Genomic DNA, 15088 nt, shown 5'->3' with positions numbered 1-15088 from the left:
ATGAACAAGGTCTTCCCCCAGGTGAGAGCGGGCTGGGCTGACCGGCTCCTGCCCTCGAGAGAGCAACCCCTGGGGGAGGAGTGGGCAGTAGAAGGGATAGGAGAGAGACTGAGGCAAGGCAGTGCCCACCGTGCCCTGGGCCCACTGCCAGGTTGTAGGGGACCCAGGAGGGGACCCAGCTACACAGCTCAGGTGGCAGGGCCGAGCCGGGTGGGACAGGAAAGGAACAGGCGTTCCAGGCGGAGGGCACAGCGCCGGCAGCGTGCGGACGTGTGAAGCAGGCATGGCGAGTGTGGTCCAACACCCTGAGGCTGGACCTCGCCCACCCGAGCCCACCGTCGCCCTGTTCTCTCGGGCAGGGACATAATGGCAAGGCAGCTGCTGGAACCAAAGCCTTCCCCGGAGGAGCAGGTGAGGAACTGGAGGGCCTGGGGCCCATGGGCTCCGCCGCCCCCAGCGGGGGCTCCCTGGTCTCTGGGCAGCTGGCTACAAAGTGGGTTCCAGGCTCCTGCTGTCCCTCAGACCTCTGCCCCATGTTGATGCCATCTGCTCCCAGCTTCCTGGCCGGCTGTGCTGACAGCCACCTGCTCGCGGGGTCCCTCCTCCTGTCCTGCCCGAGCGTCCCCGGTGCCTCCCGAGCGCTGCCCACCTCACAGCCCGCCTGTAACACAGAGAAAGGGGCCCAAAGCCCTGACACAGGGGCGACCTGGGCAATTTTCTTTAGCTCTGAGGGATAAAGTGACACACTATTTAGCTCTTCTCTGTGCCACCGACTCACTGTGCGACCAGGACAGTTCCCTCTACCTTTACGGAATAGAGGAAGGACGGAACACACGTTTATTGAGCATCTCCTACGTGCCCTGTCCTGGCCCACATGTGACCAGTGAGGAGAGACCCAGAGGGGGTGATGATAACAGCCATGAAGGCTCGAGCCCCTGTGGTGTGCCGGGCGCTGTGTGATCTCTTTCCGTCCTGGGACAGCTCTGAGAGGGGCCCTTACGGCACACTGACAGAAGGGGCAGCCGAGGCGGAGAGAGGTTGGCCAATGTCACACAGCAGGGAGGTTGGGGGCAGAGTTCAAATTCGCACCGAGGTCCCTCTGGCTGCAAAGCCCCAGTGCCCCTGTGGCTCCACACTCCTGGCCCATAGCGGGCGTGGCTGAGGCAAGAACAGCCTCCTTTTCTCCGCTGTCTGTCGGGGAGGGGACTGGCACCCAACGGCTGGAGTCTCTCCCGGGACCCCACCTGCTCACAGCCCGTGCTGCACAAATATTTGAGGAGCGCTCCCTGGCTGGCCACATGCCTCTCCTTGCCCAGCGTCACGCGGTCTCCCTGGCTACCTGAGTTTACCCTCGGTTTGCCGATGACAAGAGAGCCGCCGACTAGGGCTGTAGGGCTGATGGGGTTTAGATTTATGCTGCATCTCCTAATATTGTCTCCCTGCACACACATCCTTGGCGCCCGCCACGCCGGGCCCCTACTGTCCCCACACGCCCTCTGCCTGGAATGCCCTCTCTTTGCACCCTCGCCTCACCTGCCGGTGGAAATCCCACCACCCGTGCTTCCAAGGACCCTGCTTTGGAAATGTTAGTGGATTGAATGGCAATGACCCGAACTGACCCAAACTGGGGGCCTTCCCTTGCTTCCCGGATGTCTGGGTCACTATATTCACAAAGCGTTCATAAAGTACCTACTGTGTGCCTGACTCTGGAGTCGCATCCCTGGGACCACAGGGCTGAATCAGACCTGCTCCTGCCCTTTTCTCCCGGGTAACTGTGGCCTGGACAGGACAGAGCTCACGCTCTCCTTCGGACGTGTCCACACCTTGCCTTCTAAGTGCAACTGCAAGCTTTCAGAGCGCAAGGACCAGAGCCACAGCTACTTTTGTGCCCTCTACAGAGCAGGACGCCTAGTAGGTTGTCAAAAAAGTGTTCTTTCACTATTTTGTAAGCAAGCAAGACTCAAAGGAGCGAAGTACAGTTCTATGAGAACAGGGATGTCTCTTATCACTGCTATTTCCACAGTACTTAGAATAGAGCTTGGCACGTAGTAGGTGCTCAGTGAACACTGATAATGGCCCACACTCAGCATTTACTACATGCCAAGCACTATTCTAAGACATTAACTCAACAAACTAATCCTCTTAATAAACTCTAAAGTAGCTATTATGATCCCCGTTTTCCACACGAGGAAACTGAGGCACAGAGAAGTGCAGTGACTTACTCAATGTGGCCCAGCTAGGAAGTGGTGGAGCTGGGATTCCAGCCAGCATCCTGGTGGACTCCAGAATGGATAATCAGTTGGAATCGTGGAAAGGGCACGGGTTTTGGCACCAAACAGGAGTGGACTCACATCCCAGCTCTGCAAGGGATGACCTGGACCTTTTCTTCTCTGAGCCTCAGTTTCCTCATTGATAAAACAAAGGGTTGTTTTGAAAAATAAAAATAATAGATATGAAGAGGCTGATGTAGTTTCTGCCCCATGGCCGGGGCTGGATGTGCAGGTGTCCACCTCTCCCAGCGTCCTGGGGAGGCTGCCCCTTAGTGGGTGGGAGAGGGAGGTCTGGGGAGCAGAGACAGGGTCCTCATCATCCGCCCTTACCACTCACCAGCGGTGGGCCCCGGGCTAGCGATGGGCACTTGGCGGGGTGGGTCCACAGGCAGCACCGAGGCCCACGGTGCAGGGCTTAGGAGCCCCCTCCCCCTGGGAAGCCCTCCCTGCCCCTCACCTATCCTGGAGGGGAGGGGCCCCTCAGGGTCAGGGTGCGAGGGTCCTCCCTGGGCCCAACACCTGCTGCCCATCACTGCCGGCCATGCGCTTGCTTCCCACCCACACAGAAGGCTGCAGTCCCCTCTGCTGCTCACGTCGCGGGATGTGCCTCTCAGCCTCCATGCTGCTCCTGCTAGCAACTCTAGCAGCCCTCATTGCCCTGGTCACCATCCTTGGACTGCCACCACGCATGCCAGGTAAGGGTGGTCAAGAGAGGGTGGGGAGACGGTGGGGGCACAGAGAGATGGCGGAGCTCTGACCCTGCCTGGCTTCTGCACTAAGTAACTTTTGGACCATTCCTTAAGGTGCATATACACACACGTGCACACACACACACTGACGTATACCTGTCTCTGAGCCTCCATTTGCATATCTGTGACAAGTTCTTGAGAGGACCCAGTGTCACCTCCTCCAGGAAGCCTTCCTGGACCCCCCAGGCTGGGTGAGGAGCTTTGTCTCAGTCCCCGCAGCCCCTGCCTCTTCTCCTGGGCTGGCCACCCTGGGCGGTGAGGTCCATCTGTGTGCTCCTCTCCAGCATAGACGACAGGGTCAGTGGCGCACAGCCCCAGCACAGTCCCTGCCCTCTGGAGCTAAGTGTCTGGAGAGCAATGTGGACATGAATCCAGTAAGCACATCAGGGCAGGGGGGACCGGGGCTCTGAGAGTCTGGAACGGGGCTCTGATCTAGGAGTCTGGGTGGACACCTTGGGGAAGTGAATGGGAACCGAGGCATGAAGGGAGAGTAGGAATTGGTTAGTAGGGCGCAGTGCCAGGACAAGCACCCCAGGCACAGAGAACAGCATGTGCAGAGTCCCTGTGGGGAGGGAGGAAGCACTGGAAGACTCGGGGACTGCAAGGAGCCGGTGGGCATGAAGGGCTGGGGCGGTGGTGGGGCAGGTGACCAGGGCCTCGAAGGCTGCCCTGGGGAGGGAGTCACCATCCAGGAGCCATGGGAAGGGGCCAAAGCTGGGCGTGGGGTGTCACCAGATCTACCTTTCTGAGGGATGGCTCTGTAGCCAGGCAGGGCAGGTGTAGGGGGACAAGGTCAGGGGTCAAATCCACAGTGCTCTCCCTGCCTGAGCAGGAACGTGGGCACCGAGGGTAGACGTGAATACTTTAGGAGCCGCAGTCATGTGCCTGTGTGTACGCATCTGTGTGTCTGTGTACGTCTATGAGTGTACGTGCAGGTGTCTGTGTATGCAGGGACGTGTGTGTGGGAGTGTGTGTGTCTGTGGGCGCACCTGTTGTCTGTGTGTGACTGCGCACCTAGGTGCAGATGTCTGTGTGTGTGTCGGTGACAATGTGATTGTACCTAAGAGTTGGGCCCCTTCACACTAGTCGAGGCAGCTCTGGGGGCTGAGAGGTGGTTCCCATGTGCACGAACACAAATGCACAATCAGCTCCCGCTCCCATCGTGCACACGTACACTCGCACAGGCTGTGGGCCAGGCTGGCTCCCGCCCCGTCTGCTGATTTCTCTCCTTTAATCCTTTGGGACAGCCCTAGGGGTGGGTGTCCTACCCTTCCTCCCCGTGGGGGCTGATGATGACACTTCACAGGGGCGATTGAGGGACAATAGAATAAAAATATGAAAGTGCTTCAGGGACTGTGAAGTTGTGGCCAGAGGTAAGAGATTATGACATATGATCCCTGGGACAGCTCTGACGACCTCACCTGGTACCAGGAGATCCACCATTAAAACCCCTGCATCGCACCAAGCACTGTCCACAGAAGCCTCCCGTGAGACTGTAAATAAGTTTCAATAAAGGAGAGAACACTTATTTATTCTGCACGTTCTCTGTTTTGTGCTTAGCCACAGACAAGCTTTTATTTAATCTCCCAACAGTCCCACGGGGTGTGTGCTATGATCCCCATTGTGCAGACGAAGAACCCAAGGCTCAGAGAGGTCAGGTCATCTGCCAAGGTCAAGGAGCTGGCAGGCGGTAGAGCTGGGGCTCGAGCCCCATGTCTGGCACGAGTTCAGAGTGCCCCCCACTGCCCCAGCCCCTCAGGCCACCCAGAGTGGGGCTCAGGTGAGGGCGTAACCAGGTTAGATGGCAGCGATGCCCTTGTGAGCCGGGGCCTCCCCCTGCCCCTTCAGGGGCCCAGGCTTGTGTAACACCGACGAACAGGACAGGCTTCTTGTGCCACGACCGGAGGAGCTGCATCCCGGCCAGCGGGGTCTGTGATGGCATCCGCACTTGTACCCACGGCGAGGATGAAGAGGAGGGCTTGTGCCGTGAGTACCTGCTCGGTCCTGCCCCTGCCTGATGGGCCCTCCCAGGAGTCCCCCTTCTCCAACTCTCCCTGCAGCCATACAGAAGCTCAGCCATCCCTGAACATACCAGGCACCTTCACGCCCCCATGCATTTGATTATATGGTGCCTTCAGCCAGGAGCGCCTGCCCGCACCCATCCCGGTCAGGCACACACTTGCGTGCCCACACTAAGGAATGCCTTCACTCTGTACCTCCCCTCTCCCAGAGAACCCGTATTCATCCTTCAAGGCAGAATGCAAGTGTTATCTCCTCCAGGAAGCCTTCCCTGACTCCCACATTAGGTTAAGGGGTTAAGGTTCCTCCTTTGGGCTCCCACAGCCTCTGTGCTTCCCTGTGTCCCAGCCCTAGTCACACTGGTTGTCACTCTCAATTGGCACACCTGCCACCCTCATTAGACTGTGAACTCCTCTGGGGCAGGCCTGGTCCGGGGCCCCAGTGCCTGGCACAGAGGGGTATCCAGAATGACTTGCTAACTGAGTGGGGGAATGAATGAATGGGAAGACCTGGCCCCAGACCTTAGGGACCTGAAGCTTCTCAGGAGAGAGGATCAGTGCCCGGTGAGTTGTAGTGGCTGGGTTGGAGGGGCATGTGGGGGAGGAAACTTGCATCACAGACTCTGGAGAACAGAAGAAATCTTCAAAGTGTTTACTCAATGCCCCAACTCATACCAAATCCCCTCTACCACCAGCCCAACAGACGCCATCCAGCCTCTGCTTGCATACTCCTGGGATGGGGAGCTCACTACACGGGCAGCCACTACCAGAATTGGATGGTTTTTCCATGGAAAGATCTTCCTTGTCCTGAGCTTAGGGCTGCCTCCTGGTAGTGTCCCAGATTGGTTCCAGCTCTGTCCTTTCCTCAACCCCTGCCCCTGATAGACCACGTTTTGATCCCTCTCCATGCCGGTGGCACTGCATGGATTTGGAGATTGCTCTCTTGCCCCCATGAGTGTCCCCTTCTCCAGGACACACCCTGAACTCCAATGGCCACCCCCCTTGTGACCAGTTCCTGGCCCTCCCCACTGTACAGTGCCCCACAGGACTCATACCAACTGCCCACGCCCCTCCCCCTGGACAGGCCCCAGGAGCATCCATGGCCCTTCTGGCTGGTCTGGCAAGTCCAAGGCACAGAGGCTTGTCCCCTCCCTGACCTGGGTTTTCCATCTCTAGTGATGCGGCCTGAGTCTGTGGGAATGTTGAGGAGCCCGTCACACTCTGTCCAGCACAGACCCATTTTCCAGAAAGCTGCTCTGACTCCCTCTCACAGGCATGTGAACCCTCCGTGCCTTGAGCTCTGAGGCTTCACATTTATTCTTGTTATGTTCCAGTTGGAGGAGGCTTCCTGGAGGTGAAAGAACTTGAACCTGAACTTGAAAGTGGAATGGTTTTGGATAAGTGTCCGGAGCACTTTCTGGAGGGAGGAAGAGTGCCAGCAACGGTGGGGGCGGGAACAGGCGGGGGCTCCCCCCCCCCCCCCCCCCCCCGCCGGGGTCCCGCTGGCTGTGCGAGGAAAGATCACGCCCCTGCCTTTGATCCAGCCTCCCTCCCCAGGAAACCTCTGTGTCCTTCCTGGCACGGATGGGAGGTGACCTCAGGCTGTGGCCCGATGAGGACTTCTTCCTGTCCCATCTGTCCCTCTGTAGGAGACGTGCCCCACAGCCTCCCCAGCTTCCTGGTGGCCCACTGTGGAGACCCGGCCTCCTGGATCTACTCAGACCAAAAATGTGACGGGATCAACAGCTGTGGGGACTGCTCGGACGAACTGAGCCCAGGTGGGGGTCTGGGCACGGGCTGCGCTGGAGCAGGTGGCCAGGCAGTGGCCAGAGGGCAGAGGCTGACTAGGGAATGTCCCAGCTTCCGCCCTGCATACCGTCCCTGCACCCTAGAAGGAAGTTTTCTACCTCTGCTTGAATGCCACCAGCAGCAGGGTGCTCACTGCCACTCCGAGTGGCTCCTCATGGAGGTTCATTCTTCTGTGGCGGAGAACTTACCTCAAGGGCACAGATGAGAAAACTGGGACCCGGAAGGTGGCCGTGCAAGGATATGTATGTGGCACAACTGGGATTTGAACCGGGGTTTCCCTCATCTCCTCTGCACCTCCCAAAAACCCTGTGAGGAAAGCGGGGCAGGAATCACTGGCCCCAATTTATAGGTAGGTAAACTGAGGCCTCGAGAAGAGAAGGAGCTTAATACAATGAGAAGGAGCTTAATACATGGGAGGGAGCCTGTGTAAGCCGAGGTCTCCTGCCTCCAAGTCCATGGTCCTTCCACTGTCCCAGAGTTTCCTCTCCATCCCTTCCCCAGTGTTCAATCAACAAACATGTTCCGAGCCCTGATGGGGGCTGGGCCTGTGCCAGATTCTGGTGGAGGATAGTTAGGGACCAGGCATGTATCCTACCCTAGGACTCGCATCATGGTGGTGCCAAAAGGCAGTGCTGGGGCCCTGGAGGAATCCCAGGAGACTTCTTGGAAGAGGTGGCATTCAAGCAGGCCAGAGAGAGTAGACAGGGTTTCAATAGGCAAAGGCTGGGTGTGTGAGGAGAAATGTTGGAGGCCTGGGACACAGAGTGAAGAAGTCTGGGCGGCACCCCCAGGGAGTCACAGTGGGTTGCTGTGGCTGAGGCTGGGGTGGCAGGAGGCAGTGTGCACTCTCCATGTTTGAGCCTTGACCATGTGCCTGGCACTTTGCCTATCTTCCTTTACTTAATAACGACCTTAAGCAGATGAGGAAACCCAGGCTCAGACAGATGTGTACGGTCACACAGCCCTTGAGTTGTGGAGTCCTGATTCTGCTGCAGAAAAACCAGTTTGATGGGATGGGGATATGGGGAGCTATAGCAGGTTCCAGAGCTAAGGAGTGCCCTGGTGCGTGGGCCATTCCAGGACACACCAGCTGCTCTTCTGCTTGTTCTTGTCTCCCCAGTGACTGTGTGTCCACCCTGTGGCCCTGGGTGGTGGCACTGCCCTTCCACCATCTTCCAGTACTGCGACTGCATCCCGAGGAGTCTCTGCCGGGACCACGTGCAGCACTGCTCTGACTGGTCCGACGAATTCTCCTGTCCTGGGCCCTGAGTGGAGCCCCCGGCCGGCGTGGAAGGCTGGTTGGAGTGGCACTGACAGCCCTTCACACGGGCATCAAATCCTGGAGCGCGAGGGCAGGAAGGGGCCTTCGAAATCACCTCGTGGGATCTACACATCATGTCTGAACAGGAATCGTCTCTTCTGCTTTCAAGTTTTCCTGCCTCTGCTTGAATGCCCCCAGCAACTGGGAGCTCACTATCATGTTAGACAGCTTCTAACAAAGACGGGGGGTCTCTGCTCCCATGATTTTAGGGTTGCCTTTGAGGCCACACAGAGGAAATCTGCCACTCTGCTCCAAAACAGGCTTGCAGATTCTAATCTTGCCACCCCTTGGAGAGAAGATAAGTCTGGGGCTTAAACACCAAGCTGAGGAGTTGCCCTTATAGATGGCACACGCATGAAGCATGTGCCACTGCCTGACCCGTTGAGACCTCGGGCAGACATTGCTGGGCTTGGATGCAACCTTAGCATTTTTCTCAACTCAGTTATCCCAGCAGGCCCCGCTGATTAACACACGAGGTTGCACACGAGTCAGGGTACTCGGCATCCCACCAGCGGGAAGCTCCTCAGGCAGCTCTGAGCTGTAGAACTCTAGAGCTGGAAAGAGAGCAGCTGGAGGAGCCCCTTCCCACCCTCTGCTCTCTGCCCCACCACTCCCCACCCTCCACCCTATGCCCAGCTGCCCAGCTGAACAGCCCAGTTTTCTTGAAGTAGGTCCTGGAGCCTGTAACTTTGGTCCTGGAGCCTGAATAAGCTGTTTCTCTGCCTCCTTTTCTAGCTCCACAACACCCAAGCAGGCAAACATGGATAGCCCCATTACACAGATAAGAAAACTGAGGCCCAGAGGGGGAGGTGACTTGCTCAGGATCATACAGCAAAGTCAGTGCTGGAACTGGGGCTAAAACATGGCCTATGACACTCCAGCCCAGACGCCTTTCCAGCTACCAGTGTGACTATGTTTTGGCTGGGGCAGAGTCTCCGTGGGGTATTTGCAAATGCATCTGGAGGGTCCGAAAGCATCACACCCTTCTTCTGAAAGGGAGACTGGGCGTCTGGCCAATGAGAGGGTTTCTGCTGAGGGAGACAGACATATCCCCATTGAAAATTAATAAAATTGGTTTTATATGTTGGTTTCTTGTCAGTTTTTGAACGGAAATGGGCCTCCAAGAGACTGGTGAGCTCTGGTTCATTCGTTGCCTCGTTAGTTCATTCACTCCTCAGTGTCTGTGGACCTGCTTTGGACCAAGCCATGAGCAGGGTGCCAGGCCCCAGAGGAGAGGAACGTGGGGTCCTATGGGGGAGGGTGGGAGAGCAGGAAACGCCGGGCTGAGGGCACCAAGGAGGGGCCTCTGGGAGGCAGGACAATCACATCTCTCACCCTGACCATCTGAGGACCAGCTCCTAGAGCAGGGGGTCCTGCCCGAGGGGTGGTCAGCCCGCAGCTGGGGCACCTTTGGCAGAGTGTCTCTCCAGCTGCAGTGCCGGCAGGAGCTGCGGGAGCCTTTGGTGCCTCCTCAGTTCGGACACTGAACCAGAGGACACTTCCTTCCCGGAGGAGGAGGCATTTGGGCTGGCTCTGGAGGGATAGAGAATTTCGGGAAGTAGGGCTGGGGCAGGGGGCATGCCAGGCTGAGGGGGCCGTGCGAATGAAGGCGTGGAGGGGGCAGGCTCAGCCGGGGAATGTCCAACAGCCAGAGAGGACAGCGTCCGGAAAAAATGAGATCTGGAAATGCAAATGCCCTCTGGAAGCAGTAAAGCTTTGTGCACAAGAAAGGGGTGCCCGGCGCTGTGCTAGGGGCTTTAGTGGATGTTTAGTGAGCACTTAGTCTGTGCCAGGCACTACTGCAAACCTCTATGTGTTATGTCTCTGGTATCTCATTTTCTGGAATCTTCACAACCACTCCGGGTACCTGGTTTGGCTATTCACACTTCGCAGAGGCGTAGAGAGATAAAGTTGCTTGCCTAAGATCATGCAGCTTTTAAGACGCAGAGCCAGGATCCAGATAGGCCCAGGTCCAGAGCCCATCACACCCGTGTTGTCCCCTTGTCAGCCGGGTCTCCCTAGAGGGCACACCCAGAGCCGGGGCCAAAGGGCTGCAGCATGCAAATGGGGGGTGGCTAGCAGAAGAATGGGTCTTTGTTCTTTTCTTGTTTATTGGTTCTTCCTTTCGGAATGGAGCAGGTGCCACAGCGACCTCCCAAGCTGCACTCCATAAGGTGCGTGCAGAGAGACACAGGGCCCAGGGCGGCCAGGCAGCCCCTCCTCGGCTCACATCAGCAGAGCAGCCCGGGTGAGAACTCAGGCAGCAGCGTCAATATTAGCCATCTCCCAGCCTCCCTGGCCCCGGCCCCAAGATCAGTGCTTTAAGAACAACGGGTTTTTTGCTGTGCAAACACGCAGGGATAGATTAATGGAATTTAAAATGGCTTAGGCTGGGCCCCAGGGTTTGGACTGGAAATCTGGTCTGGTTTAACCGTCTGCCGTCACTGTTTGCCGGGGACTCTCTTTTCATCCTTAGACTCACAGAACCACGGACGTTAGGGCTGGCGAGGACTTCAGAGCCCAGTCAGGCTTTACACAAAGCAGGACACTGCTTCCCAGAGACGAAAGGGACCAGCCCAGACTTGCACTGCCTGGAGGTTATCACTGGTATGCTGAGGGCCACCCAGCAACTCCAGGTCAAAGTAGAAGCGACTTCTCTGAGTCCTTAAATATATATATATATATATATATATATATGTAAATGTGTAAAATTACATTCAATGAAATGTACAGATCTTAAGCGTATAATTCCATGAGGCTTTTAAGAAACAGCTTTATTGAGGTATAATTGACATACAGTAAGCTACACGTACTTAAAACACATACTTTGCTAAATTTTGATGCATGGATGCCCTCATAAATGATCACGATTAAGACAGTGAACATATCCATCACCCTCAAAGTCTCCTCGTGCCCCTTGGTAATCCCCCCACCCCTCCTTGATCCTCACCCCATACTCAGGCAACCACTGATGTATTTTCTGTCAGTATCGAATAGTGTGCACTTTTCTAGAATGTTATATAAACGTGGTCTACAGTGTATACCATTTTTTGTCAGCATCTTTCACTCAAAATAACTATTACGAGACTCATCCATGTTGTAGGATGTCCAATATTCATTCTTTTGGTTGGCGAGTAATATTTCATTGTATGGTTATACCACAATTCGTGCATTCCAGGCTGAAGAGATATACTTTTCACTCATCCATTCACTTATCGGTGGACTTTGGGTTATTCCCAGTTTGGGTTGTTTCAGGTAAAGCTGCTATGTACAAGGCTTTATACAGACACATGCTTTCATTTGTCTACCTAGCAGTAGAATGGCTGGATGTGATAGATAGATATATGTTTAACTTTTTATAACATCACCCGTTTATCAAAGTGGTTGCATCATTTTACATTCCTACCATTAGAGGATGAGTGGTTCAGTTGCTCTAAATCCTTACCAACACTTGCTATGGTCAGCTTTTTTCTTTTTTTTTTTTAAGAGACAAGGTCTTGCTTGTTGCCCAAGCTGGTCTCAAACTTCCAGCCTCAAGTGATCCTCCCATCTTAGCCTCCCAAAGTGCAGGAATTACAGGCATGAGACACTGCATCCAGCCTGAGAGTTCTTTGAATATTTCAAATACATATCCTTTATCAGATAGATAATTTGCAAATATTTCTCCCAGTCTGTGGCTTAGCTTTTCATTCTTTTAACAATGTCTTTCAAAGAGCAGGAGTTAAAAAAAGAGAGCATGAATTTTTATTTTTATGAAATCCAATCAATTTTTTTCTTTTATGGATCATGGTTTTAGTATTGTATTTAAGAAATCATTGCCTAACCCAAAATCATAAAGATTTTATCCTATATGTTCTTCCATTTTTTATTTTGTTTTATTTTTTTAAATTATTATTTCAGCATATTGAGGGGGTACAAAAGTTTAGGTTACGTATATTGCCCTTGCCCCCCACCTCCTGAGTCAGAGCTTCAAATGTGTCCATCCCCTAGACGGTGTGCCTCGCACTCATTATGTATGTATACACCTATCACCCCCCCACATCTGCCGGACACCCGATTAATGTTATTCCTGAATGTGCTCTTAGGTGATGATCAGTGAAACCACCTTGCTGGTGAGTACATGTGGTGCTTATGTTTCCATTCTTGGGATACTTCACTTAGTAGAATGGGTTCCAGCTCTATCCAGGAGACCATAAGAGATGCTATATCCCCATTATTTCTTCTAGCTGAGTAATAGTCCATGGTATACATATACCACATTTTATTAATCCACTCATGTATTGATGGGCACTTGTGTTGTTTCCATATCTTTGCAATTGTGAATTGTGCTGCTATAATTTTTGTATGTGGTACAAGGACTGGATCAACTTCTTTTTTTGCACATGGAATCCAAATGTCCCAGCCCCATTTATTGAAAAGGCAATCCTTTCTCTAGTGATTGCCTTTGCACCTCTGCCAAAAATCAGTAATACATATATATACTGGTCTATTTGGTCCACTGATCTATTTGTCTACCTTTGGGCCAATACGACACTGTCTTGGTTTCTGTAGCCCTAAAGTAAGTTTTGAAATCAGGTAGCGTTTGTCCTCCCACTTTGTTCTTTTTTGAAGTTGTTTTGGATGTTTTAGGTCTTTTGCATTTCCATCTGAATTTTGGAATCAGCTTGCTGATTTCTAGAGAAAAGTTCTGCTGGGATTTTGATTGGGATTGCATCGAAACTATAGATCAATTTGGGGAGAACTGACATCTTAATGTTGAGTATTCTGACTACATTCTCTCTCCCTTTATTTTGTTTTCCTTTAATTTTTCTCAACAATGTCTTATAGTTTTCAGTCTACCGGTTTGCATATTCTTTGTCAGATTTATCCCTAAGTATTTCATATTTTTGATGGTGATTTTTCAAATTTTAATTTCTAATTTTTCATTGCTAGTTTATAGAAATGCAATTAATTTTTGTATATTGATCAAGTATCCTACAACCTTGCTAAACTCACTTATTAATTCTAATTTTTTTGTAGATTCCATCAGATTTTTACATAGATAATCATGTTGTCTGTGAATAAAGAGTTTTCTTTCTTTCCTTCCAATCTGAATACCTTTTATTTCTTCCTCCTTTCTTATTGCACTGGCCATGTACAATGCTGAGTAGAAGTCGTAAGAGCAGACATCCTCACCTTGTTCCTGATCTTGAAGAGAAAGCATTCAGTCTTTCACTACTGAGAATGATGTTAGCATAGGGTTTTTGTAGATAAACTTCACAGGAAGGAAGATGGATGGCCATTATTGAGGAAGTTTCCTTCTATTCCTAGATTGCTAAAAGTTTAAATCAGGATTGGATGTCAAATTTTGTCAAATTCTTTTTCTCTATTAAGATGATTTATGTTTTGTTTGTTAATGTGGTGTATTACATGAATTGATTTTTTTTTTTTTTTTTTTTTTTTGAGACAGAGTCTCACTTTGTTGCCCAGGCTAGAGTGCCATGGTGTCAGCCTAGCTCACAGCAACCTCAAACTCCTGGGCTCAAGCAATCCTACTGCCTCAGCCTCCCAAGTAGCTGGGACTACAGGCATGCACCACTATGCCCGGCTAATTTTTCTATATATGTATTTTTAGCTGTCCATATAATTTCTTTCTATTTTTAGTAGAGACAGGGGTCTTGCTCTTGCTCAGGCTGGTCTTGAACTCCTGAACTCAAACAATCCACCCGCCTTGGCCCCCCAGAGTCCTAGGATTACAGGCGTGAGCCACCGCACCCGGCCAAGAATTGATTTTTGAATGTTAAAATAATCTTGCTCTCCTGGGATAAACTGTTCTTGATCATAACATATTGTTCTATTTATATGTATTAACGTATTCAATTTGCTAAAACTTTGTTAAGAATTTTTGCAGCTATGTTCGTGAGGGATTTTCTTTTTCTTGTAATGTCTTCGTCAGGTTTTGGTATCACAATAATGCTGATCTCATAGAATGGGTTGGAAGGTGTTCCCATTTCTTCAGTTTTCTGGAATAGTTTATGTAGAATTGGTATTTCTTCCTTGAATGTTTGATAAAATTCACTAGTGGAGTCATCCGACCTGTAATTTTCTTTGTGAGAAGATTTTTAACTCAAATTCAACTTCTTTAATACATATACAACTATTTAGACTATTTCTTCTTGAGTGAGCTTTTTTTCTTTTTCTTTTCTTTTTTCTTTCTTTCTTTTTTTTTTTTTTTTGGAGGCAGAGTCTCGCTCTTTTGCCCAGGCTAGAGTGCCATGGTGTCAGCCTAGCTCACAGCAACCTCAAACTCCTGGGCTTAAGTGATCCTACTGCCTCAGCCTCCCAGGTAGCTGGGACTACAGGCATGTGCCACTATGCCCGGCTAATTTTTTTCCTATATATTTTTAATTGTCCAGATAATTTCTTTCTAATTTTTTTAGTAGAGACGAGGTCTCGCTCTTGCTCAGGCTGGTCTTGAACTCCTGACCTTGAGCGATCCACCCGCCTCGGCCTCCCAGAGTGCTAGGATTACAGGCGTGAGCCACCGCGCCCGGCCTTGAGTGAGCTTTTGTTCAGCAATTGTCCCCGAGGCTACACCAGAAGAACAAGGACAAGTGGTTTGAGGAGAAGGAAAGAGAAGTTTATTATAATAATTTGTCAGCAAACGAGGATGTTGACAGACTCTTGTCTCAAAGTACCAACGTCCTGTTTCTAAGCAGAAGTATAGAGCTTTCAAACGTTCTGATTAATCCCATAGTCCCATCTTTGGCTAAGACAATCTTGTGACCTCCACCCAGACAATTCCCTTGAGCCATCTCCTGTGGCACAAAGAACAAAGGACATTCTCCTGCCCCTCCTGACCACTGGCCTGAGATAGGGATGTAAGCTTTAGTTCTCAAAAAGGGTGAGGGGGTTTTGAAGGACAGAAAACATTTCTACCCT

General features: G+C 51.9%; 1 protein-coding gene across 2 annotated transcripts; it reads left to right on the top strand.

The window, feature by feature from the left end:
* LDLRAD1 (low density lipoprotein receptor class A domain containing 1) lies at nucleotides 1–8115 on the top strand. Of its 2 annotated transcripts, XM_069477968.1 has the most exons (5): nucleotides 1–21; nucleotides 360–411; nucleotides 4868–5005; nucleotides 6687–6815; nucleotides 7967–8115. In XM_069477968.1, the coding sequence occupies exons 1-5, from the start codon at nucleotides 1–3 to the stop codon at nucleotides 8113–8115; spliced, it is 489 nt and encodes a 162-aa protein (XP_069334069.1). The 2 variants fall into 2 exon arrangements, with proteins under 2 accessions (XP_069334069.1, XP_069334070.1); XM_069477969.1 differs by lacking the exon at nucleotides 4868–5005.
* The last annotated feature ends 6973 nt before the right edge of the window (nucleotides 8116–15088 follow it).

Source organism: Eulemur rufifrons, chromosome 8 (genome assembly GCF_041146395.1).
Source record: "Eulemur rufifrons isolate Redbay chromosome 8, OSU_ERuf_1, whole genome shotgun sequence".
Taxonomy (NCBI): Eukaryota; Metazoa; Chordata; class Mammalia; order Primates; family Lemuridae; genus Eulemur; species Eulemur rufifrons.
The sequence above is the reverse complement of the archived record's forward strand: the minus strand, read 5'-3'. Positions and strand labels throughout refer to the sequence as shown.